The following is a 26,316-nucleotide window of genomic DNA, read 5'->3' on the forward strand; positions in this document are numbered from 1 at the left end:
CTACACTCGGCCTAGTAGTTTAGATGAAACTACAAAATAAAATGTTAGAAAAAATATAAATAATGCAGTTCCCTTTGTAGACATTGCCCTTTTCTAGACATTTTAGTGCGGCTTTGAGTCTGAAGCAGTGCGTTCTTATTGCACTCATGTGTTCGAAAAAAGCAAAATGCGTCTGGAGTTGCAGTGCACTTCGTCATCGCATGCGGTTCACTACACTCGGCCTAGTAGTTTAGATGAAACTAAAAAATAAAATGTTAGAGAATATATTAATAATGAAGTTCCCTTTGTAGACATTGCAGTGCAAAAAATATTAATAATGCAGTTCCCTTTGTAGACATTGCAGTGCGGTTTTGAGTCTGAAGCAGCGCGTTCTTCCGTCTGATGCAGTTCCTTCGTCGATTTTGGTGTTGCGAAAAACAGAGTGCCCGCATTCTGGTAAATTCAAAATTGCTCTTACCCCGTAAGGAATTAGAGAAAGTGTTCTACATAAAAACGTTGCGTCTTATAGTTATCTTTCCAACCGCGTATCATTTGAATCATTCCGACCAACGATTTGTAAAAAATTCACGACAAGATGGCCGCGGCCACTCGTCATCCGCCGTACGATTTTCAAAATTAACTAAAAACCGTAAGGAATCTTAAAACAATTTCAACATATGAAAGTTGCGCCTTGTCCGTAGATTTTCAACGGTGTATCATACGCCTTGTTTCGACAAACGGTTCAAAAACTGGAGCGAAAACAGTACCGAAAATTGCAAAAAAATCAAAAAAAAAAGAATTCCGCGATTTAGTAAATTTAAAACTGCTCTTAAACCGTAACGAAATAGAGAAAATAATACATACGAAAAAGATGTGCCTCGATGATATCTTTCCAACAGTGTATCGTTTGCTTCATTCCGATGAGCGGTTTAGGAAAAAAGCAAAAAAATGCTCGCTGCCATTCGTCGTGAGCCGCACCGTTTTTGAAACTTCTCTTAAACTATAATGAATCTCGAAAAGTGGTCAACACGGCGAAGTTGCGCCTAATCCATAGTTTCTGAATGGTATATTACATGCGTCATTCTGAACGGTTAAAAAACTAGAGCGAAAAAGGTACCAAAAAAACACCGCGTGCCTTTTTCCACCATGAATTTCACTAGTCTCTGTATTGGAGTACCTTTGCTACTGAAAATGCAGTGCCCTCGCGTTAAGCATGCAGTGCGCAAGTGTTATCAGAATAGTTATTCTGCTAATATTAGCAGAATATACCGGCTTTATATATATACACACACATACACACATATTGTAAATAGGAGGGACAGATTTGAAGTATAAGACAATGGATGCATGATTTAAGCCAAGTGCATATCTATGTTTATGCTTATCACCAATGAACTTAATTATACTTCTAACTACACGCTCATGTTTTTCACCACATAACTGAAATCCCCGGCTCAGTTCCTTCCTTTTTGCAACATTGTAAGGCGCTAACCTTGCTGGCTATTATTTGGGGCTTATTCTATAAATCACGCGCTTCTTGCCTCACATCTAAAAATGTAGGGCTCATCACGCCTAGTTTACTGTCCTAGCTATTTTTTGTTGATGCCCTCCCGCATGCATGTGTTCTTGCTTGAATGGACACAAGAACCAAACAAGGAAACATGCTATATATGGATAATGCTAATTAATAGATGGTGTTGTTGTTTCTACTAAGCTTTTTCATTCAATTGTCGGATCCTCTCCCTGCCTCCTCCGTCAGGCCTGCCGGCGGTTTGACGTTCACCGTGCTCGCACAAGGGAGTGGCAACGGGAACACCCATAGTGTCGCCCACATTTTGTCGACCTTCATGTGAGGCAGGGGCGACACTATACTTACATACATGCATGTAGATTTTCTTTACTGCCCATTGTTCCAACTTCCAAAATTAATTTGAGAGGTACTTCATCCCTTTCTCTTTCTCTCTCCTCTATACTCTTTAGATTTGGATGCACTATTTTCCTGGTAAATTTGTACTCATGTATAATGAGATACGAAGAACACAAAAAATATATTTATGAGTGCACATGCTTATTCATATGTATATTCGTATAGGGTGTGCATGTGCATATAAAGATTAATAATAACCGGGCTTGCAACTACTCTAGAAATTTCATATCAAATCTTCCACATGACTTCTTTCAATGTTTCTAGACTATTTTTTCTTATAATGCAGTTACAAAACTAAATTTAATTACGCCCTTCAAAAAATAAAAATAGAACATCTTTACTAACACAATAAAAGAATGTTCTCTATAATAGATATCTTCCAGCGTAGAAGTTGCTTGTTTACGCACAGAAAAATTCCATTATTCTTTTATTGGTTTTCCAAATTATAATTCACATGTTCACCTACCAATTTTTCCTAGCTCATTATTGGTTGTCAAATAGATGGTTCTAAGAGATTTCCTTGTCTTTGACCATGCAAATTCTCCAACAAACACAGTTGTGCCCGCAACCCCGTGATAAAACACTGGATCCATGCATTTGTGTAATAATATATATATATATAATAGCATTCCCTTTCCAACAATAGGAGACATACGTGCTCATCATTATTGTTCTTCAATCAAAGATTCCCTAGTTTACTTTCCTGCAAAAATTATTATTTTTCTCCATTATGCAAACCAAACAAGAAGCTTCTATGAAAGTGAAAGTGGCCTCACAGACTACCAAAAAGAAAGAAAGAAGTTTATCGATCTCATTCCAAAAATGAAAAATAATGTACTCTATGAGCCTCTAATTTTGTAGGATGCCACACATGCACATGCTCCCCAAACATGTTATTCTTGATCGCGAATTGTATTCCAGGCTACCCTTAGCCTCCACCACCCTTATGTATGTGTTCTTGTGCTTACAGACCAGGTCTACTACATTTCATGTTTCCACTGCGTACGTATACTAGTTAATTGAAGGCCGACCAATCAATTACCACGAACGAAGCTAGTATCGTAGATTCAAGCTTAGACGACTAGAAGAAAAGCAAATAGCACAATGGGTTCATGTGCGTCCAAGTCAGCTCTTGAGCATCGTCGGATGGAGAGGTACTACACAACAAGGAGGGGCAGAAGAGGGCGCGGCAATCCCCGGTCAGTGATGCCAGACGGGCCCAAGCCACGAATTGTGGATGCAAGAGGGCGCACCACTGACTTCTCAATGAGCGAGATAGTCCACGTCGAGTCAGCGCGCAAGTCAGATCATTCCAGTACGTTCCACCTCACCCAGATGGAGTGGCACCACAGTGAGCGAGATTCCACTGGTTGCTGCAAAGAAGACGCCTGGTTCGACTCTGTTAGCATCCTTGAGGACGATTCTGATGAGGAGGAATTCAAGAGCATAGATGGAGGTATTTCCGCCATTGAAATTCTACATGTCTTATTTTCTAGTGTTCATTGATTGTTTTCCTTTGTCCATGTATGTCCCGTACTGTAGATTTTTCCGACGATGAAGAAGAAGATGAGGAGAATAACAAGCGAGAGAAGGCATCACGTTTTGCTGATACTCTCTCTCGCATCGTCGAATTATGGCAGGGTGTCCCCGTGACATTATCAATTGAGCAATATCTAAAAAGAGACGACGGTATGTATGTAAGCGCCTAAAAGGAAGGTTGAAAACACCAACACAAAGAGTGCATTCTGACATGCGATCTCACATTTAAAGGTGGTGATGATCCTGCACGTAGGAGCCAAAGCATGGCAATATGTGCCAGCAAGTGCGTGGAAAGTTCCAAGGAGAAAAATGATGTAGAGGACAAGAACAACAAGGATCCTAGCACCCCGTCTCGCATACAAAAGCTGCTACATTCCATTAGTTTCAATGAAAAGATGCAACAACTCACCTGTGTCAGCCCAGCAAAGAGGAAGTCTACAGTTATACGGCTCTCCTACAAGAGGACATCATGCGACGAGGACTCCCAATGTGGTGGTGACATCGGTAAGCCACAGTTCAGGCCCTCTCAATAGTTTGTTTTGTACAACAAGCTCATGACACAGATTTATATATAGAAACCACCTATTTATATGAATATAAAGTAGAAAAATCTAAAATCTTTGAAAATGTTGGGTTTATGGTCTAAAACCACAACAGAAACAAGGTACTCCGAGAAACACTTCATGTACTAATTCGAAGATCATTTTTTAACACAAAGGGAATCTTATGCAAAAGCAAGACCTAGGATCGTCACATGCACTAGCCGACCTTTTAGCTATAGTGAGCTATACTATGTTATAGTGCTAATGTACGCTATAGTCCATGAAAAATTTCTAGGCCATGCCTGAGGCAGCATCCCGGGCTCCCTGGGGCCTAATACTGCAGTACATAGTAACATATATAAGTAAAATACCTCTCGCAGCACCCAGACACACCTAAGATATTATCTAATCAGGAGAGACAATCTAAACTACTACACTAGCATCAACACATGAAAACCATAATTGTACATGAAAAAACCAAAAGGTAGGGTAAAAACCATGGGACAAAGCCACCCAAATCTTCTTCCACTGTTATAAAATGTGGGATACAAGAAATCTACCATAGATAGCACTAGAGACTCTAATACATCAAGTTTTCTCTATCTAGCATGACAACAACTTGATTTCAGATTGCTAGAACTCGGGACTAGTCACATCTAACTAATGAGGGTGGAACAACCACTTGAAGCAGACAATATGGTGGGTCTCATATTAATAACTTTGTGGATCGCTTTACATGATGGAAATATCTTCCTTCAATCTCCCTCTCATCCCCTTTCTCTCTTGGTTTTTCCTTCTCTTTCTCCAGTAGGTGCCAACCTAAAGTTTGCCACACCTCCAAGTGTACTGGATGGGAGGATGGACATCCCCTTTCCCCGTGTGCAAACTCTAAAGTGATCCTAGGTATTAACCATACGGTGTAGTGGTCTTTTTGACAAGTTTGTGCTGCATAAAAAAGATTGTAAATGGTCATATCCACACAACCCATATGAGGAGGATCTCCCAACAAATCTCATGAGGGGGCATGGGTATGCCTATTACCTTTCGACATTCTTGTAAATTCTCATTTGAAAATATATTGGTCATCATATCTGAACCATTCTTTTCGGTATGATTCTTGTACAATTACAACAACTTGAAAAATTTGCAACATCATCGCTACATATGGAATCCAATGGTACCTCACATCACTGTGCTTGGATCAAGAGTGGTAACATGAATTATTGCTAATATTAATAGTGCTTTGATTTATGCAAAACAAAATAGACTTCTCTTGCTTCATGCCCAGCTCTTGCAAAAATTTCTTATCCACAACACTGTTTTACAAGCATCAGCCTCATGTTTTTTACTCGACATATAAATTTGTTGCATAAACACATTTTTATAATTTTGATTGCCATGACACTGGTCCCCCTACACAAGTTGTTAGGTATCCAAACGTTGACCTTCTATGATTGATGTCACCACAACAATCTCCATATGTAATGCCTTGCAATCCAAGATCCCGACTTCCAATGCATAAACACGATGTAGAAGTTCCTTTGAGATACTCGAGAATCCACTTCATTGGTATATAGTGAGCTTTACATGATATTGTTATGAATGGCTAACAAATTTAAAACCATAGGCAATATCAGGCCTAGTGCACGCCATGGCATACATCAAACGACCCACAACATACTGGTACACACTTAAATCATTTTTTTCTTTTCATGCTTGTAGGTTATTGTTCAACAGTCAAATTTTGATGGCCTACTAGTAGAGAGTTAAATGATTTTGCATACTTCATATTGCACATTTCAACTACCTTCGCAATGTGTCTTTCTTGTGAGAGACAAAGCAGCTTCCCCGATCTATCATGGGAGATCCGCATGCCAACTATTTGCATGGTTGGTCCCAAATCCTTTATGGCAGATGATTTACTCAATGCCTTAGTAAGGAGAGCAATCGTCTTGTGCATTTTCGAACACGTGTCATTAAATATAGCAAGATAATAATAAAATCAGCATGGACACACCTCTTAATGAAGACATAATGCCCAAGGTGTGCTTTATGGTAACCAACTCCAGTCATAAAAGACACACTTCTTGTACCACTACGTGGAGCTTGCTTCAAGCCATAGAAGGTCTTTTTTAATTCCACAAATAATGCTCCTTGCCTACAACTATGAAACCCATTGACTTGTCCATATATATCAAGACTTCTATGCCATCATTTAAGAATGCTCCAAGGTATCAATCTCATATAGAAAAATTGTCTTGTCCTGCATGGCTTCCAACCACTCATTCTTGTGTGTGTCAGACATTGTTTCCTCACAGCATTAAGGCTCACTTGCATTGCTCATCACCACATATAAATATGGTGGATACTTGCATGAAGGCACTTGGTCTCTCCCACTTCTTTTCTCCTACACTCATGATGAATCAGGTGAACTGTCATTAACATCATCATTACCATCATTATTATGATTATTAGAGGCTCCTCGTCACTTTGACATATACTGCCTTGGACAGTTGCATGTTCATTGTCTTTGGCATCATCATCTCGTCCATGATCCCCACGCATGAGAAAAAGTGGAATTGGATCCATGTTAACCTAAGATGTGATGGCATTTGGCTTCTCTGGTTTCCCACTATCATATCTTGCTTATCCAAATCTTTGGATCCCTCAAACTATAGCCATACTCCTCATTCAGCTGGCTGAGAGAGATGCATTGCTTTGTCTTGCTATAAAGATTGAATCTCGCATCCATTGGTATGACCACAAATGCACTGCAACCAAAGACCTTCTAGTGATTGTGAGATACCTCCTTCCCTGACCAAATTGTTTAAGGAATATCACCAACAAGAGGAACTAAGCAACATAGGTCAACCATATAAAATTCATGAATCCTTAGTGTAAAATGTATTAGGTAGTTTAGCATGAGATATTATAAGTATGACTCTTTACGTGAGTGTCCTGTTCGTTCTTTCTAAACACCATTGACATAAGATGTCTTTGGTGGACTCTTCTCAAGCATGATGCCATACTTTTTATGGTACCTTTATAAAGGGCCTTCATGTCAACATCATTGTATGGTATCACACATTGTAGCATCTTGTGAGTTTCACTTTCCACTTTGGTAGGGAAATCCTTGAAGATTCTAGCACCCGATGATTATTTTCAACACAAAATAAAAACTTTTCTAGAATGGTCAACAATGAAAGTCAAAAATATATTGCTCCACTAATGGATTTTCAGTCATGTAGCAAACATGCACAATATCAAGAACATTCTCGCATGGTTGAGCGATTGTAAATATGCAAGCCTATGTTGTTTTGCAGTAACACAATGTTCATCGGGTTTCAAGTATATACCTTTCAACTCAGTGAGGTACTTCCATGCTAGAAAGAGAGTTCATGCCATTCTCCCTCATAAGACCAAGCCTGTTGCACCAAAAATCAATCGAGATTTCTTTCTCGGCATTGTTCAACACTTATATAGACAACTTGGTTTTGGTCTTATAGAGAAAAACTTGCCCACTTCCTTGACCAATAATCAAAGAACCTTTGGTGAGTTTCCATTATCCTTCACCAAAATAACTAGGATGTTTCATATAATCAAGATTTCCCACTAATAAAAAATTCAGACTTATGCTGGGAACTTGTCTAGCATCATTTTTCACCAACATGCAACATTTCTGTTCATCAATGCATATAGAGACCTTGCCAATAGCTTTTGACGAACCACTATTTCCCATAATCACTTTTTTTGTAACATATGTTTTCTAGGATGTGCAATACTCATTTTATTTGTAATGTGGGAGGACACACTTACACAGCCAAACTCATTGCAATATCATGAACATCACTATAGAATTATTCATCTTTAGTGACTAAGTAGTCTTCAACTTGTGAAGTCATGGATGAACTGTTCCCAACATTTTTCTTGATTTTCTTTGTATATTTACCCCTGACAAGCTCTCTTTTGTATTTTGGCCACTTGCACATAATACGTCTCGATGTGCCACAATTAAAGAAAGTAATTTCTTTTATGTATTTAGACTTTGATCTCCATCTGCATTTATCTCTAGCTTACTGAACTCTTGTGTGACTGCATCCATGATTCTAAATCTTCCCATCAGTTTCATGCACATACACATCAAAAGAAGTAGTGTCTCTCACCCTTTTTCTTCTTTCTGGTATCTCCATTTAGCATATTGTTCTTCACCATCTCCAAAGTGATCTTCTTACAATCTGGAGCTGAATATTTTAGGATGCAAAAAAGCGTGATCAAACTATTACGGATGGAACCAATTAGCAACAATACTCGCACCTCATCCTCAAAGTTGATCTTCAACATTGAGTGTTGATTTATATGGCATTAGGAGGCAGTCAGGTGTTAGATCACATTGTTGTCATCTTAGTACTCAAACTTAACAAGTATTTTGATCACTGAAGCCGTGCACATTTATGTATTCCTCTCATACATAGCCTTTAAACTCTGGCACGTCTCATACATATTTTTTGATTTTCAACATGGTGGAATATATCGTGGTTAATGTGCGAATGATTCATACCTATTACCTTTCTGTGCATCACTCTCCATTCCTCTTATGTGACACTGGTGTGTACTTTATCTTTACAATTGGCTCCTTGCAGAAGGATGTCTTTCATCATCGAATTTCATAGAGAGAAATGGGAAGAAGCAAGTTTTATCATGCCACTTGTTGTAGCGCCTTCTTCCATAGAAATTGCGAGCAAGCTCTTCGAGTACAATCAAACAACTAGGATTAGCAATTTTGCTGGTATACCTCAATCGGAATTAGCACCCACATACGATCTAAACCTATAGTGGAAACAAAGCAATCTTGCACCATTTCTTGTACTAATTCAAGGATATGAGGAAAATAACTCTCACAACACACCAGACACACCACAAACATTGATTTGGGTGAGCACCGACCTTAATTACAATACTAATGTTAACACACTAACACCATATTTTTGCATGGTAAACCCGCAAGTTTTGGTAAAATCCATGATCCAAAGTGAGCCAATCTATTTACACTGTTATCAAATACGGTATACAACACTTTCTTCTCCAGGTTGCAGTAGATGTTCTTATATATGAACATATTTGGTTCTTTTATGCAACAAGAAGATTAGGGACTATGAGAGCTACAGATTGGAACATCTAACCAAACAACATGGATATACAACTTGAAAGAGATAAGGCGGTAGATCTATTATTCACAACTTTGGGGAGAAATTTCCTTTGCTTGATGGGAAGATCTTCCTTCAATCTTCATCTTCTTCTCATACTCTCTTGGTTTTATCTTTTACTTCATCAATGGAGGCTAACCTAAAATTCATCACACCTCTTCGTAAACTATTGTATAGGAGGTTGGAAATCACCCTCCCTTGATGTGCAAAATCCAAAATGACCAATTGTCATAACCCCAAATGTAGTGGGATCTTGCACAAGTTTTGGCTGCCTACAAAAGGCTTTAAATGTTAATTTCCTAATATCTCATATGAGGATGATATCCTAGTAGAAACTATAAGGTAACATAATAGATAAATGAGCAACTCCAAGCAACCACATCGGGCTAGACATTCCCAATTCAATTTTTTTACATAAATAATTGATGGTAAAATCCCTATCTTTGCACCATAACGAAGATGCATGAACCTAACAATGTAAATAATGTAGGAGAATTGAAGAAATATGTCATCCGTCCCAAGGGAGGGATGACGATCCCATCTGGAGGGGAAAAGCCCACACCCGGAAGATGGTCACAGATTGATCCATCTGTCTTCAAGCTAAGGAGTGAAACATTCCTCAGGCATGAAACACTGTAGAGAAAAATCTAGTTGATAAAGGGGATGACCATACATAACCTTTGATTTTAATTTCTGTTTTTCAGAGATAAGAAGAAATGTCCAGCTCCGAACTATGCCGCCTACTACCCAATAGGCGTTGACTTGTTTGCGAGCCCCAAGAAGGTTTCACACATTGCCGAACACATTGATCTTCCACAGGTCAAACCACACCACAAGCTCCCATCACTGTTGATCATCAACATCCAGGTATATCTACTAGGTATACATGGTTTCTCATCTTCGTTGCTCCAATTTTCATTTCCTTTTTCCGACAATCACAGATGCCTACCTATCCTGCTGCTATGTTCCTCGGGGACAGTGATGGAGAAGGGTTCAGCCTTTGTTTGTACTTCAGACTCTCCGAGTACTTTGATAAGGAGGTTTCAGAACATTTTAAGGAATCCATCGTGGTGAGTGCCTTCTCAAGTCAACATACTAATACTGTAATATTATAACTTCTTTCCAACGAGTTGTATTAATGTTTCTTCTGGCAGAGATTTCTTGAGAATGAATGTGAGAAGGTGAAAGGGTTTGCATCAGAATCTACAATGGCATATAGAGATCGGTTGAAAATCATGGCTGGATTGGTTAACCCAGATGATCTCCAGTTGAGTTCCACAGAGAAAAAGCTTGTCCAAGCATACAACGAGAAGCCAGTCCTTTCCCGCCCTCAACATAGTTTTTATGAGGTTAAGAAATGATTTCCTTTTCATATACATGATTAAATATTATAAATGTTGTGTGTGCATGTGTTTTTGTGTGTTTTCAGGCCAAGAAACTAAGAAATCATTTCAAAACCAATAAATAAGTTGATAGCGTAGCAGATCTTCAAATATGCTCAATAGATAGTAACTTTCCTCTTTCAATTTCTTAACTAACCACATAGTGATAAATAAATAAATTGTAGAAACATTATCAAGCGGATCAAAACCATTTCATTGTTCTGTACATTGTTTCAATGTTTGTAAATATAATAATAAATTGGGCATTACACTAGTCTACGTGAAATTAAGTGTTTTATCTCTTACATAACTAGGGTGAGAACTACTTTGAGGTAGATCTTGATATACACCGGTTTAGCTACATCGCAAGGAGGGGATTGGATTCATTTAGGGAACGCCTGAAGAGTGGCATCCTTGATTTGGGCTTGACAATTCAGGTAAGTTAGTTTTTCCATTTGTAATTACTCCATTTCCTTGAAAACGCATGTCATTTTAATTGACATAGACTACAAGATGCAACTTTTATATATTCATAATAGTCTGCAAAATAAAGTCCAACCACACACGTTTTAGGAGTTCATCGTTTTAGGAGCGGTTAGTATTGATTAGAGATTTCACACCTTTCAGAACTTTTATTGTTGTATTTCATGAATAGGCAAACAAGTTGGTATCTTACCATTTGTAGAGAGAGAGAAAGAGAGAGTACAAGAACACCATGAGGCACTTAAAAATCAAGATGCAGAGTGTATTGGTGGGGATACGCAGCCCTAGCGAGCACTCAAGCTGAAAGTCTAGGGCTAAATTTCAGGCAAGATAGTGACCATGCTAGTTGCCCCAATACACAGTTAGAGACGAGCTTTGTCACGAATGATCAAAGTGAGTAGGAAGATGGAAGGCTTCTCAGCATCGAATATGGATGCATTGCAATCTATCCAAATCCACCATGCTATTATGATCACCAGGGAGGAGAGCCCCATGTGGTGGCTAGCCGACGACATGTCGGAAGCTCATAGTCCACTAGTCAATGAACACTTAGCTATTTTTAGGGGGCTCCTAGTTGAGCGGCACACAGACAACATATTTTACCATACTTGGTGCGAGAACAGGCACCCTCTACTACAGATCCAAAGAGTAGTGACCGGCCAAATTGTATCATCACTAACACACAAGTGAAATGTTAGTAGTCCAGGTCGGTGATGGCATTGCAATCATTGACGGGCCAGGTGGCCTATTAGTGATGATGAATACTAGAGATGGGCTAGACTGTCAATGCTAACAATCCCAATGGCAGCAAGTAGTGGCATATCACTGTCAACCTCTATGTAGAGGCTGGCCAATGATGTCAAATTCTGGCTGATAGTTTTCAGCTGCACTGCTAGCATTCCGGTAGGACTACTGAAGTGTTTCTCAGCTACACAACAACACAAATAATAACATTAAATACAAATCACATATATAAAATATTTTATGTTGTATACAAATAGTTGAATATCATGATAATCACATTGGTAGTTTTTCACTTAGAGGATTTTGTATCCTTTTTTTGCTACTTCTTGATAGATTTATGATGTTGCATTCAATATCCGGACTATTGAAGGAATTAACGTATGTTGAATTTCAATAGCCAGATATCGACGCCCGTGGTTAAGCATGCTAAAAATATTTTGGAAAAATTACTATATAATATATGTGTGTGTGTGTGTGTGAATTAAGTAGAGCGAACCGCACAAAAAAAGAATTAAGTAGAGTGATCTCGTTTGTAATAAATATGTCATTGTCCTACTAACAGTTGCCAGTTCGAATAAATAGTTGGTGCAGTTGTAGCAGGAGGCATTCCTCCGGGAGTTGTGAAGAATCAATTTTTTTGTACAACGCGACAGAAATTGAGAAAGGTCGGTGGCCAGACATTTCGGTTGCACTGTACAGAGCACTCTTTAAAATAAAGTGATTTGTACAGTACACAGAAGGGTCACAATAGAAACATGGTGAATGATGTCTCCCTTCTTGAAAAAAGGTCAAAGTATACTTAGCTAAACACAAATAGAAGAAAACTCTAATTATTTTTCAAGTAGTCTACCTCAGGAACCGAGTGATAAACTCTAGGTAAAGAAATATAACCTCCTTTCTCCCCTGGCTTCTGTAAGAAGCAGGTGGGTGGCGCAAAATAGAGCAGACCATGTTGGTTTCGTTAATGTTCTTCATAGGACAGAACCAACAATATGATCTTATTGTGTACTAAGATAGAAACAACTATATCTGTTCAAAAAGGAGTCCACATGAGATGAGAGGGAATAAGGTCAGAAGGAATATCTTGAACATTATATACAAACTTGGTGAGAGGATATGCTAAAATTCTAACACAGTCATAGGAACATTCTTATATTTTCGAACTCTTAGCACATTCACAATTGAACATGTAGCACCATGACATAGCAATAAGAGCATTCTTATTTTGTAACTTTTAGAACAATGGCATTATTATACTGAAACTGCAACATGCTTATTTTTGTAATTGTTAGTACTGTTACATTATCATATAGTGATAGAGGCGAAGGTCTCCTGATGTTTTGATGAGAGGTAGCTATCATTTTCGGTGGAAGTCAACTTTGACGATCAGACTACAAACATGTGAAGACGTCACGCCTTAGCAATCGCTAAACCAGTTCCGAGGGTTTATTGACCATGGCGAAGCATAATCAACCTGACCATGAGGTTCTATTCCCTGCATGCAAACGAAGAACAAGCAAGAAACTGAGATTGCAATCTGGCTATTCTGAATTTCAGATGAAAGCTTTATAGATCCAAGTGGGGTTCGGTGATATTTTGGTCTGGTCGTTAAACACAAACGAAGGACGCGAGTCGCAACTATGGAGAACTTTTAATCTAAACAAAACCCAACTCTAAAATGACACCCTAAGTGTTGTTTTTAATGGGGAAACAGAGGTGAATTTCGTCCACCCTTGGCAAGCTGGGACTAAATTTTGTCCTAAGTCATTTTGCCGATTAATACAGACTTTGGAAACAACCAGTTAAATCTATTTAAAAATTAAATGGGCTTGGACAAAAAATAATGTGGTGTGTCACCTAAAATATACTATGGATGAATTTTTTTGAAAGCCCGTCTTGTATATTTTGTCCATGTATTTTTATGTCGTCATGGTGGCTTGAAAGTGCTGAAAACTCCATTCTTGTTCCCTTTGTGGTTGCCTTCATCTCGACACTTGATCATACTACAGTCTTCATCCTTCTTGTCCATGCTAGACCCTTCATTCAAAAACAAAACAAATGTATCCAATTTAGGCAACATCGTATTCTTATGAACATTAGAATAATTACTAAGAAACGAAAGTACTTGGTGTTTTAATACTCGTGCATGAGCTCTGGTAATAGCTCCAACATGGGTAGTAGCAGGGGTTGTGGGTGTAACTGTGGTAGTGATGTCCCCATCACATAGAAATTGCAACCCAATATTTTTTCAACTCTCACCATATACAATTTAACATATGCATTTCCATTCAGTGATATAGCACAATGACAATTTATCATACTGTTACCACTGTAATATGATCTATAGCACAATTCACACTAGAAACAATATATTCACAAAAAATAGCTTAGGGATTAACAAGAACATATGAGTGTACTGGAACTCACCATTATGGCCATTGTCGTGGACAAAGAACATGGAAGTGATGCCGGGGTGAACGATAGCGCACGATGGCATGAGAGACGTGGCAACACCGCGCATGCACCAGTCCTCACAACCACATGTGGGAACACACATGACGAGCACACATGGGCACCAAGGTCATGGAATGTTGATTACAATTCACCATCGATGGTTTGCGGCAATGATGTGGTACCGTAAATTTTGTGGCGAGGAGGTCAGGAGATGGTGCCACCGGGCAGCAAGTAGGACAGGGGACAATGTGGCATAGTGGAAGTGATATGGACAGTTGGGCATGGCATACGTCAGTGTCAGATATCTCAATAGGGTTAAGTATTTAGAAAGGCATTACAACAGTACGAGTAGCCGTACCTCAACAGCCTTGCTTTGTGGCCGGTTAGTGATATCGCAATAGTACTGACTACCATATAAGACTGGTAATTGTCACTGATCTAGGGCTTAGGAATTTTAGTTTTCTAATGCTTGAAAATAGATTTTCAGTGCCAATCCCATTGATTTAATCTATAGGTTATGTACGAGTTGTTTTTCATCTAAATTTATTATTGTTGTAGGTTCTCTTCCATGCATGTAAATATCTTTATATATCGGACACGAGAGGGGGCGGTCTCTTGTGTTTAGAAGTGAGGTCTGTCACTCGATTATCAGAAATTTACGACATAATTAGGGAAGATTAATCAGACACTATTAAGACCAACCGGCCTTTGAAAATATTTGTGCACCCAAATGGATTTAAAAAATAAAATGAAATTAAATGGTAGCATGTCATCATAGATGGGCCTGCCTAACGATGTATCAATAATGACAATATTTTGCTCCTCTAGTTAATATGGCGTGATTTAAATGCACTTCTTATTTCATTATCTTTGATCTATAATTCAAAACTCAATGTGTAAATTTTATTTTTGGGATGAATAATTAATCGGACATAATTGATTGCACTTGAATGAAACTTGGTAGACATGGATTACACAAAGCTAATATTACAAGATAAAATATATAAGATCATGACTAAAATATCTACTATTTATACTAGGCTCTTCTTTTCCTCCACCTTGACACGCGCGGTGAAGTCGTGAACTCTCTCTATTCGGCCCAAGGCCAGTTATACAACCTCTTGTGACACTGCCATCTCGGCTTTAGGCTAGCTGCAGTTGCATGGCCGGGGGCTATAGCTGCTTCCGCGGAGGTACAGGCCTTCGCCTCGACTCATATTGACTCTGTGCATAATTTTTTGAAGTTGGCTATGGTGTCATTGCATTGACGAGCTTCCTCCTACGCACACTTTTCCTCTTCCCACTCGACCATAAAGGCTTCCCATGATGCCCACTTCATGGCCAGTTGGTCGCCATCTCCGCCGGAGGCTGGTGCGGGGAATGATCTAACTGCATGTCAAAGACCAAGCATTTCCTGGTTCATCTAGCGTACCCATCCATGCACTGATAATTTGAGGACACATGAATGCGCCTCTATTCACATCCCCATTGATCAACGTAGTAAGGAGGCCAAATAAATTCTGGAGACACATCAATGACCTGACACTAACTAGGAGTTCAGTGATGAGTTAATATAATGGACCGCCAAACAATGGATGGTCATCTATGAGAAAGTTTATTTCGAGAGAAGCAAACCAAGGTGTAAGATGAACTCATCACTAACCGGTGTTCTCTAGAATGGGTAGTGTTAACTATCGTCAGAGGCTTATCAACAATGCCTCTAAGGTGGCCCCTGCAGTGTTGACCCTCAAAACTGACGCCTAGCCAAGTGTAGGTCAATGATAAGGGGCGAGTGCTACAAAGATTTGAGTAGTTACTTGATGACTAGGTTGTTCATCATCTTTCAGTGCTGACCATATAGCATGCAACTAGTGGCATACGTTAGTTCGTGACAGAGAAAGCAGTCAGGAGTCCATCAACACCGCTAACGAGCTAAATAGATACAAAGTTCACCGATTGTGGTGCCATTGATGCTGACTAGTTTTGTCAAGTAACAATGCCTCATAGCATTAGTGGGCAGAGTAGCGTTTGTTCTGCCAAGTAGCAATCTCCCTCAAGTGGATGACATTGTGGTTAACTAAACCAATAGGAACGCTTGAACGCCAGTCAACGATTGGTACCTACATAGAACTACGATACTTGTCTTGGTCCCCAACAAAACCCGTGAAATTGTCAATCTCATTAGGCTCGCTACTTAGAAGGATTAATGCACCTTGTCATAGGAAGTGATAATTGCAACTAGAAAAGTAAACGACTCAGATTGTAGACAAGAAATAAGAGTGTGATCGAAGTTGAAAGCAATCAGGATGAATGCTTCGACATCCATAGTTTCGCTAGTTGCTATCTCCGTAAAACATAACATTGCACGGTGAATGAATTACAGATGTGTATCGACAAAATTATTTCTATAAATATTACTATACATGCCATAATTGCGTATAGGCATCATGTTCAGACTTATATAAACCGTACTAACTATATCTATAGCTAATATTCTACCCCAAGACCGATATCTGGCATGCATCTTAAAGGTATTAACTAACACAGAGTATTGCATTAAGCATGATGACATGATGTAGATAATATATTGTGTTTACCACCGACCACCACCAGGACAACTACTCAACTATCTTTTTATCCTTAGTGGAAGTAATACACTACATGATTTTTCTACTTCCTGTCACTACAGTAAATTACTTGCAAGATTGAATGCATCTAACCTAGAGAACCCCCTTTTAAAGATCATTCACCTAAAGATGGAAAGTACAAGTCTCATAGATCCAAGAGCATACATGTCTATAATTTAAGCAGCATGGATCTCATATGAACCCAAGAAAAAAAATTGTATTGATCCTATCATAATGTGACCATTCATCACAAAACAAGGAATACCACAGAAAATTACATCACATGGTTCAAAATTATGTAGGGAATCTTATGTGATTATTATATTGAAGAGGAAGAGAGATTGCAACTAGCTACTATTAGGGACGCATAGTCTAAACATAACTACACACACATTGACATGTTTGCACCAACGTTGATGTAGGTTATCTCCACGCGGACCCACCTTGCTACTCCCTCCTAGACCGCACCAACCTACCGCCTGGTGCCTATAAGGGGCCTGGGTGGGTCCAAGTCCCTCTGACTTTGTTTCTTCCCTCATCTTTGTGACATATATTATTCCTTTTTTGTCATGGAAATTGATATTTCTATATATCCATAATAGGAAAATTAGAAAGTAGCACTGAATTAATATGTTAGTCTAGAAAAAATGATTTCAATACTATGTCATTACGATATAAGTATAGCATGAAACAAGCAAAAATTGTAGATACGTGTAGAACGTATCAACATCCCAATCTTAATCCATGCTCGTCCTCGAGTAGTTAAATGATCACAGAATATTTTTTATTGTGAATGTTGTCTTACATCAAAATGTGCAAATAAACGCACTCTTGCTTCTCATGAATTAATGTTCCCATTGTTGTATGTTAAGAAAGAATGTCAAATTATATTGGAAACATATCATGACATGGTTTTCATTTTATAATAGCAATCTTATCATAAACCAACACAAGGGAAACCAAGTTACTTTGACCATGTTATACCGGATCACCTCATAATAGGTCATGCAATACTTGAGTGCAAGTCTAGCCATATCACTTTTAAAACTAAACAAAGAATAATAACAGGGGTTTATGAGAAGTCAAAAAGATATAAGAAAGTTTTGCACTACCTAGATTGCTCATGAAGAGCTAGATCATTTGAGGAAGCTCATCATTCGAATATACAAGCCATGTTCTATTATTTAAAGAACCCCAATAAGTGTATGAAACATGATCTATATGACAACTCTATATACCAAATTAAATAGAGCAAGAGCTACTTTCAAGCACTAGTGTATACTACAGAAAGGATAGTAGTGTTGCTTCTCTCACTTCTCCCTTTATCTTTTGGCATCCTTGTTGTAATTTTTCTGTATCTTTGAAGGAAGGAGAAACACTTTAGAATGGTATAAAGTACACCAAAATTTACTTACAACTCAATCGTACTTAACTCAACCCGGCTCAAGTACAAAAACTAATGATTATCATCACGTAGAAACTCTACTGTATGCCTCTGGTAGTGTAACAATATATCACAGAATTGCCATAGACTGCCATGGTAGGTAGGTATGGTGGATAGTTTTTGGTATATAATTTGCGGGCTTATGTGTGGGAGAACAGGAAGAATTCCTCCCATGAGGTTTGAATGTATCAACAATGTAGGCACCTAGTCTCGGTGTGAGAGTGGGCAATGCTCAATACTGAAGAAGCTAGCCAGATTGAAGGTCAAAGATATAGCGTGGCATCGATCTCATATCAGTCATAAAGAACTAAAGCATTTATTATGAAAATTCGTAGTATTATCATCAATATTGCATCGTTAAGAAACTCTTGGGGGGCTAGTTTGGCGGTGCCAAAGCCCATTTACGCGTCTCGGCCTAAACAAAATTGTTGGTTTACTTACAACTGCCCCTCAACTTTGAATTCATCGCAATACTAGAGGTTTCCAATACGTACTCCATTTATTAAGAAATGCAATGATCACATATGATCTTACAACAACTCCTGACTACTGTACTCAACCACTTTTACCAAGTCAACCATTTATTACTCCCACATTACCTCAAAACTATTTCAAAGGATCCTATTTTACCATTATGACTGTACACTTGTCCATGCAATTTTTAATCATACCATTAATGCATACGCATTAATTTTATTACCAAGGTATTAATGACATGCCAACTACCAATTTCTATTCAACTCTCTAAACAAATAGAAATGAAGCAATAGAGTGTTCAAAATGTGTTTCTAACAAGACTCATGCTTTAACGAGAATAAGTAAAGCAAAAAAGCAATTCTACACACATATGACCATGCATGAGATCTTACAAAGAATATTTATTCAGGTGTGATGAATTTTTAAGATCATCTTGCAGAAATAAAACAAAATGACACTCCTAGAATCACACATATCATGTGGACAAATAGAAACATAGGCCGAACCGAGACAAACCGATAGTTCTTATTGAAGAAACAGGGATTCCTTGGGCGTCCCAAAGATTAGATGCTTGAGACTTTTTAATATTTCCTTGAGGTGCCTTCGAAAACCCCAATGTTGAGATTAGCCTCTCCTTGTTCTCCTTGTATCATTGTCTCACCTGCGTTTTAACAGCTTCAGCCACATAGAACTTAAGGAGAAGTTGTGACATGGGTTATTATAAGTAATATTTAAATCAAAGCATGACTTTCCATAAAAAATTGAAGAAAAATATAATTCATCATTAGCTACTATATAGGAAACATTCCTAGCACTCCCATGAAATTGCAAACATAAGTAGTTTTTGACTACTATCAGAAGAATCTTCAAAATAGGGCAATCTATAAAGATGCAAACAATATCCATGCTTACTGTCTAAAAAATTCCCAATTATGTTAGAAACTAATGAATTGATCTCAGTTTTTAGTAGAAGCAAATTTTTTTTTCAACACCAGAACACATAACTTGCAAATTGAGCAATGTAATGGCAATTCTTGGCATTTTGTTAAGAAAAATAACAAAAACCAAAGTTTTTATAGAAAGAACAAGCCTATTAACAAATAAAACAAACAAAAATAAAACATGGGTTGCGACAAACAAGCAACTTTCTTTAATACCTTTTAGCTAGGCATAATGTTTTCTTATATAATTTTTGAGTCTTTTGTCGGCATTCTTGAAGGAGTCCTTACTAGGAGATGTATTTTTCATAGCAAGTCCTTTCAATATTTTAGTAGCACTCTAACCATTAATATCCTTTCCTCCACCAAGTTTAAGGTTGTGACCTTCTTTCGGTGTGTGGATACAAGTGTGGTGAGTTGTGGCGCCAATGGTAGAGTGGGCACTTCGGCAACAAGCTTGGTGAAGAGCTGCATAAGGTTGATGGGTCAATATTGAAAAGCGAGTGTGCCTAGGGATTCTTTGATAATGAAAGCTTGGTTGAGTCCTTGGAACCCCATGCAAGTTCATGTCATAGAACTTCTCGAACGACTCACAAAAGTCCAATTTGATTATACTCCTTCATCTAACAAGGAACTTGGCACTGTACCCTTCCAAGCCAGGTCCCTTGCAAAATGAAAAATGGTTGTTGGCCAGACAAATATCTTTGCCTTTGAACTGGCGCTCGAACTCCACTAGGTAAAAAACCTAGGATCAAGCTCCGACATTGCAAGGGATAAATCATGATCATTTAACGTCCCCAAGAGATGAGATAAATGGTGGAAGACGGCCTACACCATGTAGGCCACATTACAGATGATGGACTGGCCAACCAATAGTTCTAAGATCCTATTTTTTGTTTATGATGTGATGTAGAAGAACAACCAGTTGGTGTCGCCGTCCTTGAGCCATGTGAACAACACATGTTGACGCGGCATACTATGAGTGAGAGGAAGGTGAGTTTGAGGTAGGTTTCTTTGAGATTTTGTTGGAGCCTAGATTGAAATGTATAGAGTGGTCGGATATCCTATGAGGTATCAAGACAAGCGATAATCTTGCAGGATATGAGCAGCTCTAGGGAAGCATTGCCAATCTTCTTGGCTCTCCAGGAACAAAGTTGTTGTGTGGTGGTCATGAGTTGGGAGACAATGCAATAGACCGGGTCAGGCTTAGCATCCATCGAATTCCACGTTTGTATCACCACTTGACGAAACCCATCAATCTTAGGTCAGTTCTACTCGAAGTGGAAGTGACATGCGCTATGGTGCTATAAGCTCAGTTGAGGATCCAATGGCAGTGATTGGAGAATACCCTTACAAGTGAGTAGAGCAGGCTACGGTGGTGATGCTCTTCCTAGTCGTAGGTATAGTTTGCTCCACTGATGTGCTCGATGGTGGGACTGTAGCCCGCATTAGAGTAGGTGTAGTGGTTGCCATGAAGGTATATGTTCTTTATCTATTTTTCAACCATGATGCAGTAACACTGGGACATCATCCCCTAATGGAGTGGTCCTGCACACATGGTCGACAGGGCGCACACTTTCGTGAGAATTTTGATCTTCGGGCCATCTCTTGCAGGTCAAATAACCTCCTGGACCATCTACTTTCTCCTCGGGAGAGGTTCATCAGGAGCACCATGAGGTGGTTAGTGCCAATAATTGGGTTAGATATCAGCACTGGAAGGGCACCATGTAATAATTATACCTCCACGGGTACTGTCAGCTTGGAGGGACAAATAAGCGCCAAATTGGGGGGGGGGCTATGATTTAATTAATTAGGAGTCGGGAGACAATTCTAACCTCATTTCCTGTAGGCAAACCATAGTCAATAGGTCTAAGGAGATCTCCCTACAAACACCAGCGCGGTGCGTACTAGAGTTAATGCATTAAACATTCCAAATAAGCTTCAAGCTTTGATGCATGGAACAATTGTGGGATCCAAGCATGTGCGAGGAAATGTAAAAATGCCGACTAACCAAACCGAGGTGGTTGAGCCCATAAACGTGGCAACAACACACATTGAAGGAACGCGCCGACAGAATGAGTCGGCGGCATCCAAACTGGTGTCTTCACTGAGTTGCAAGTCAAAAGGGCACTTGCAGTTGGCAAGTATACCTTACACTGATTTGCTCATCCTCGTGAAGAACGAGTAGCCATTGTAGAATCACACAATTGGACTTCCTCTACGAGCTAAGCCCACAATATATCCGGGCTCCGCGGTGTTAACTCTAGCGGTAGCTCATTATGTTGTTAGCTGGGATTAGGATGACCACTAATGGGGATATTGGGCTAGGTTCCACGTCACTTCATCATTGGCCCACATGCAAGCCAGATATCTGATCCATCATTGGGCCACCACATCCCAATGGTTCGGAGGGAGCAACTCACATCGTTGGGGCATCCCGGAAGCTTCCTACAGCATATGATCCACTTCATAAATGTGTCGAGGTTAGTTGTCTACCACCCAGAGGGCAACGAACGCAAGGAAGATACACCCATCAGAATACAACAAGTTCCATGTAGCAACATGGGGCGTCGAGTAGCGAGCGGGACCAACGGAGTGGCTTGTGGGGTCGTAGGGTCACTGCATTGCAGAAGCACATTGTTGGTTTCCATTGTCGCTGGAATATGATATGTGGCTCACATCTGTGTCTTCATAAAATGTCCAAAAGATTATGAGCAGCCTTATCAAAAGCTAGGAAAGTGTGCCCGCTTTGGCCAACTCCATTGGGCCCATAGGACGACTAGAAAAGATGAGCAGGATATTCGAAGCTTCCTCCATGTCACCAGACCGACATTGGTCGAGCTTGAAAGACTGCGACAAACAAAACCAGTGAGGCCATGGAAGGGGGCATGCCGAGGAAGGTCTTTCATTGTAGTGACTGTGGGGAGTAGGATGTTAAGCAAAGGAGGTAGTTAGTAGAGCGACAAACATTGCATGCGGTACCAAAGCAAACTGTTAGGGAATGCTTTTACCATGGCCAGATTAGAATCAGTGAACTTGCTGTTTGACTTGGTAATCAATAGACGTTTCTAGCGCAAGTTCCTCGATCAAGCATGAAGGTGAGGAGCATCTCTATCGTCTCGATGCTCTTGGTGTGGTATGTGTCCTAGAGCTCCCAACATTAACCTTGAACCAATGGTTCACTGACTCAGCAGCATTCAATGACTCTAGGGATAGAACGGAAAGTGAAGAATGCACGGCACATTATGCCCATCACAATGCGGGTGCAGACCATGTTGGTGGGGAATCAGATCACGTGTCTTGATGGTAGTGGAGGTGAACATATAAATCTTTAGCGGTGAGGTTGAAACGCTCTCTTGGGGTTGATGTGACCTCCTACTGAAAATAATAGTGGTTTGAGGCTATGGTAGCCACAAGACCACTGATCCACGAGCACCAAGGTGTGACTAGCCTTTCTGAGTCTGGTATGATCTAGAACGCAACATCCGGCCGCCGAGAAGGGTGGATGGTCATGCTGACCACGATTGAGGGGAGCGTATGAGATGCCAAAGTACCAGGTGAGCCACCCACCCAGGAGGAGAGGCCATCATTCTAGACGAGACATGATGATGCCACGTGCACCACTTGAAGAGGTAGATCCGCCAGACCAGGAAGTCGAACCACTTCTATGCCGACAAAGAGGTAGTGCACAACAGGCTGGAAATAAGGAACAGAGCACCCACACACTACATGGATGAAGTGATAACAACTCCTTTATTGGTCGCCCGGCGACATTCAAAGAGGTTATGGCGCAGGACATTGAACATGTGGCACTCATCGTCTGGTGGGTGGGGCAACAATGATTGCGGTTTGTTGCGACTTTCTAGGTGTACTGGGGTTATTGTCCATCACAGAGGACCCAACGTACTTGGACCTCAGGTATGGATGCAAAGTGATCAGAGATGTGTCTGGTGTGGGAACCTCCGCTCAAGGGACACGAGGGGCATGCCCAAATAGTCAGTTTTGGTAGGAGGGCCCCTACTATGAGAGCACACAGAAAGGACCATAGAGCCATCACAGCTCCATCGAGAGGCTAGTGGGGGTGTGGGAGGGCTCCATGGGTTACCGTGTGGGATATGTGGGAGGAGGCAGGTTGACGCCGAGGCCAAAAGTGACCGCTGATGAGGGCTAGAGGGGAGGCTCCTCATATGTTTGACATATGAGGATGTTCAGGTATGTATTTATGAGCATGAAGATTATTATGCCTACATATTGGTACATTATGTAAGGCACAAATGCATGAAGGATGAAGGAACACACATCAACAACTTATATTATATATGTCTTGCACTCTTTAGTTTGCTCAATTTGAGCATAATATATAGGGCACCGCTAAGTCTAAGATTAATGTCCATAACTCAAATCGGTCGCCCAAAAACCACTGATTAATCCCTAATGACAGTTGGATATCTTTCACCACACACATAGGATAAAAGGACCAACTGCCCCATGGGGGACACATCCTTCACAAACAAAACACCTGGGAAAGAGACACCCTTGGTTTTGGGCACGACATATAGACTCCCGCGCATCTCCCTCGATGATTTGCTCCCACAGCTCTTCACCATCATTGCAACACTAATAACTCTGAATCACCCCCTCCATGTCATCGGGCAACCTTGCCCTTGCCTCGTTATCGCAACTCTGTGCATGGGTGGTTCTAGCATCTCCGTCCACTAATTTTAGCTCATGGCGGCTAGATTGGGGGCATCCACCATTGATGACTGTCCAATTCCTCGCATCATCTGTCAAAGCTAGATGTAGCACTGAGAGCCACTGGTTGCAGCTCACAGGCCATCGCTTGAAGCGTCATTGATGTCACCATCCACCAGCTGTCACATGTTTTGGTGTCATCAGGTGTAGTATTTGGCGTAGATGGTATTTGAACTTGGAGCCCACTCCAAAGCCAGTCGCAGCGCAACCTACTGCTAGTTCTACCATCCTGCACCACCCATCACCACCCACCATGGCCATGTGGTCCCAATATGCCCCGCTGTTGGTTCCATCACCCATGTTGTGTGTTCCAATATTCTGAGTTGTTGGTTTCAAAACCGTTGCTTCCTCAGTCACCATACTCACATCTTGTAGGAACTAAGGTTTCATCTTCTCAACTGGCTGGTCACAACTATGCTGATAGGGGTTGCAGATTCTCCGTCGATGCTCATGCCCTAGTCAAAATTCCCTTTGAGATCTGGTCCCTGCGAAGTAGAAGGGGGATGCTTAGGTGGCGAAGACAACTAGCGTCTCTGACGGCAAGAGGCGGGGCACATCTTCCTGTACTCACTTCATCATCGTCTCAACCATCCTCTAGAGGGCAGCGCGAGCGCGGGCATCACTCCATCACGGTCGCTCTCATCGCGTGTTGGAGGCGACACTGTAGTAGTGCTGCAATTGACGGTGGTGAAAGGGCATCATGGTCGGCATGGTGGGAAGAGAGCAAAGGATAGCTGTGCTAGGGCAGGGCATGCATGGTGATCAAGCAACAAAGAATAAAAGGAAAAGTGAGATGGAAGGAAAATCATATTGTTTCTCGGTGGAGGATAACAAAATAAAAGGAAGCTATAGCTCACAGCCACAACGTGGCCCAGATGTGTGCGACTGGAGAGGACGAGATTGGTCAGCCAACTAGGAATATTTTCCTATTATATAGGCTCTACATGATTAAGGATCATATGGTTTACCAAGTGGACACATATTTTCCATGCTAGACCTTCGATAAATAAAACAAAGATGACCAATGAACATTGTAAGAGGTTTCTCCTTTTAGGAAATAAAAATTATGTAGTTATATAAGACAAATATCATATTTCTTTTGTCTGACTTATGTTCATTTCTTTAGTTGATTTTATAATCATACTGCAGGCCCAGAAGCAAGAGGAACTCCCTGAGCAGGTCCTTTGTTGTGTTAGGTTGAACAAGATAGACTTCATCAATCATGGGCAAGTTCCAACGATTGTCACACTTGATGATAAGTGATATACTGGATTGTAGAGGTTTCCTTGTGCAACTTTTTGGAAGGCTAGATATGAAGATCAAGAGGAACAAAACAAAAATCAAAATTCTATGAGAATTATGCACCTGACGTGTTCATTTATGCCTAATATATTCGCTATGTTGCCTGCTTTCATAGGCAGGGATATTTTTGATAGATATAATATATAACTGTAGCAGTGAAACATGTGAACTTCTCTTGTTTTGGTATTGTTTTGGCAAGATAATTCTTAAATGATTGTTGTAATGATGCATATGATGTACCTTCTAACAGATATTGGTTAGGCACAATATTTTCTTGTAAAACACTTGTGATGTAGGGTAAAACCATAGGTGGAGATCTTCTTCACACTTGGAGGTGGGGAAGGAAAAATCAAGAGTAGAATCACAAGAGGAACACTTAAGGCAACATCCAAGGTCACACATTCTACCAAATCCACATACAGATACAAGATTAAAGATCCAAATCCAACAAAAGGAAATAGCAGAGGGTAATTCTTCCCAATCCGTAGAGGAATTGAGGTCTTGATGATCGTCTTCTCCAAT

The 26,316-nt window shown here is 40.1% G+C and overlaps 1 protein-coding gene across 1 annotated transcript; it reads left to right on the plus strand.

Moving 5' to 3' along the window:
* The first annotated feature begins 1,699 nt into the window (after positions 1-1,699).
* On the plus strand, positions 1,700-26,020 carry LOC123099863 (uncharacterized). The gene is made up of 10 exons (XM_044521912.1): positions 1,700-1,916; positions 2,877-3,362; positions 3,449-3,595; positions 3,677-3,949; positions 9,682-9,814; positions 9,896-10,058; positions 10,133-10,261; positions 10,346-10,540; positions 10,888-11,010; positions 25,642-26,020. Exons 2-10 carry the CDS (start codon positions 3,011-3,013, stop codon positions 25,753-25,755), a joined length of 1,629 nt encoding a protein of 542 aa, XP_044377847.1. The 5' UTR covers positions 1,700-1,916; positions 2,877-3,010; the 3' UTR covers positions 25,756-26,020.
* Positions 26,021-26,316: the final 296 nt, after the last annotated feature.

The sequence above is a fragment of the Triticum aestivum genome, chromosome 4D, assembly GCF_018294505.1.
Source record: "Triticum aestivum cultivar Chinese Spring chromosome 4D, IWGSC CS RefSeq v2.1, whole genome shotgun sequence".
Taxonomy (NCBI): domain Eukaryota; kingdom Viridiplantae; phylum Streptophyta; class Magnoliopsida; order Poales; family Poaceae; genus Triticum; species Triticum aestivum.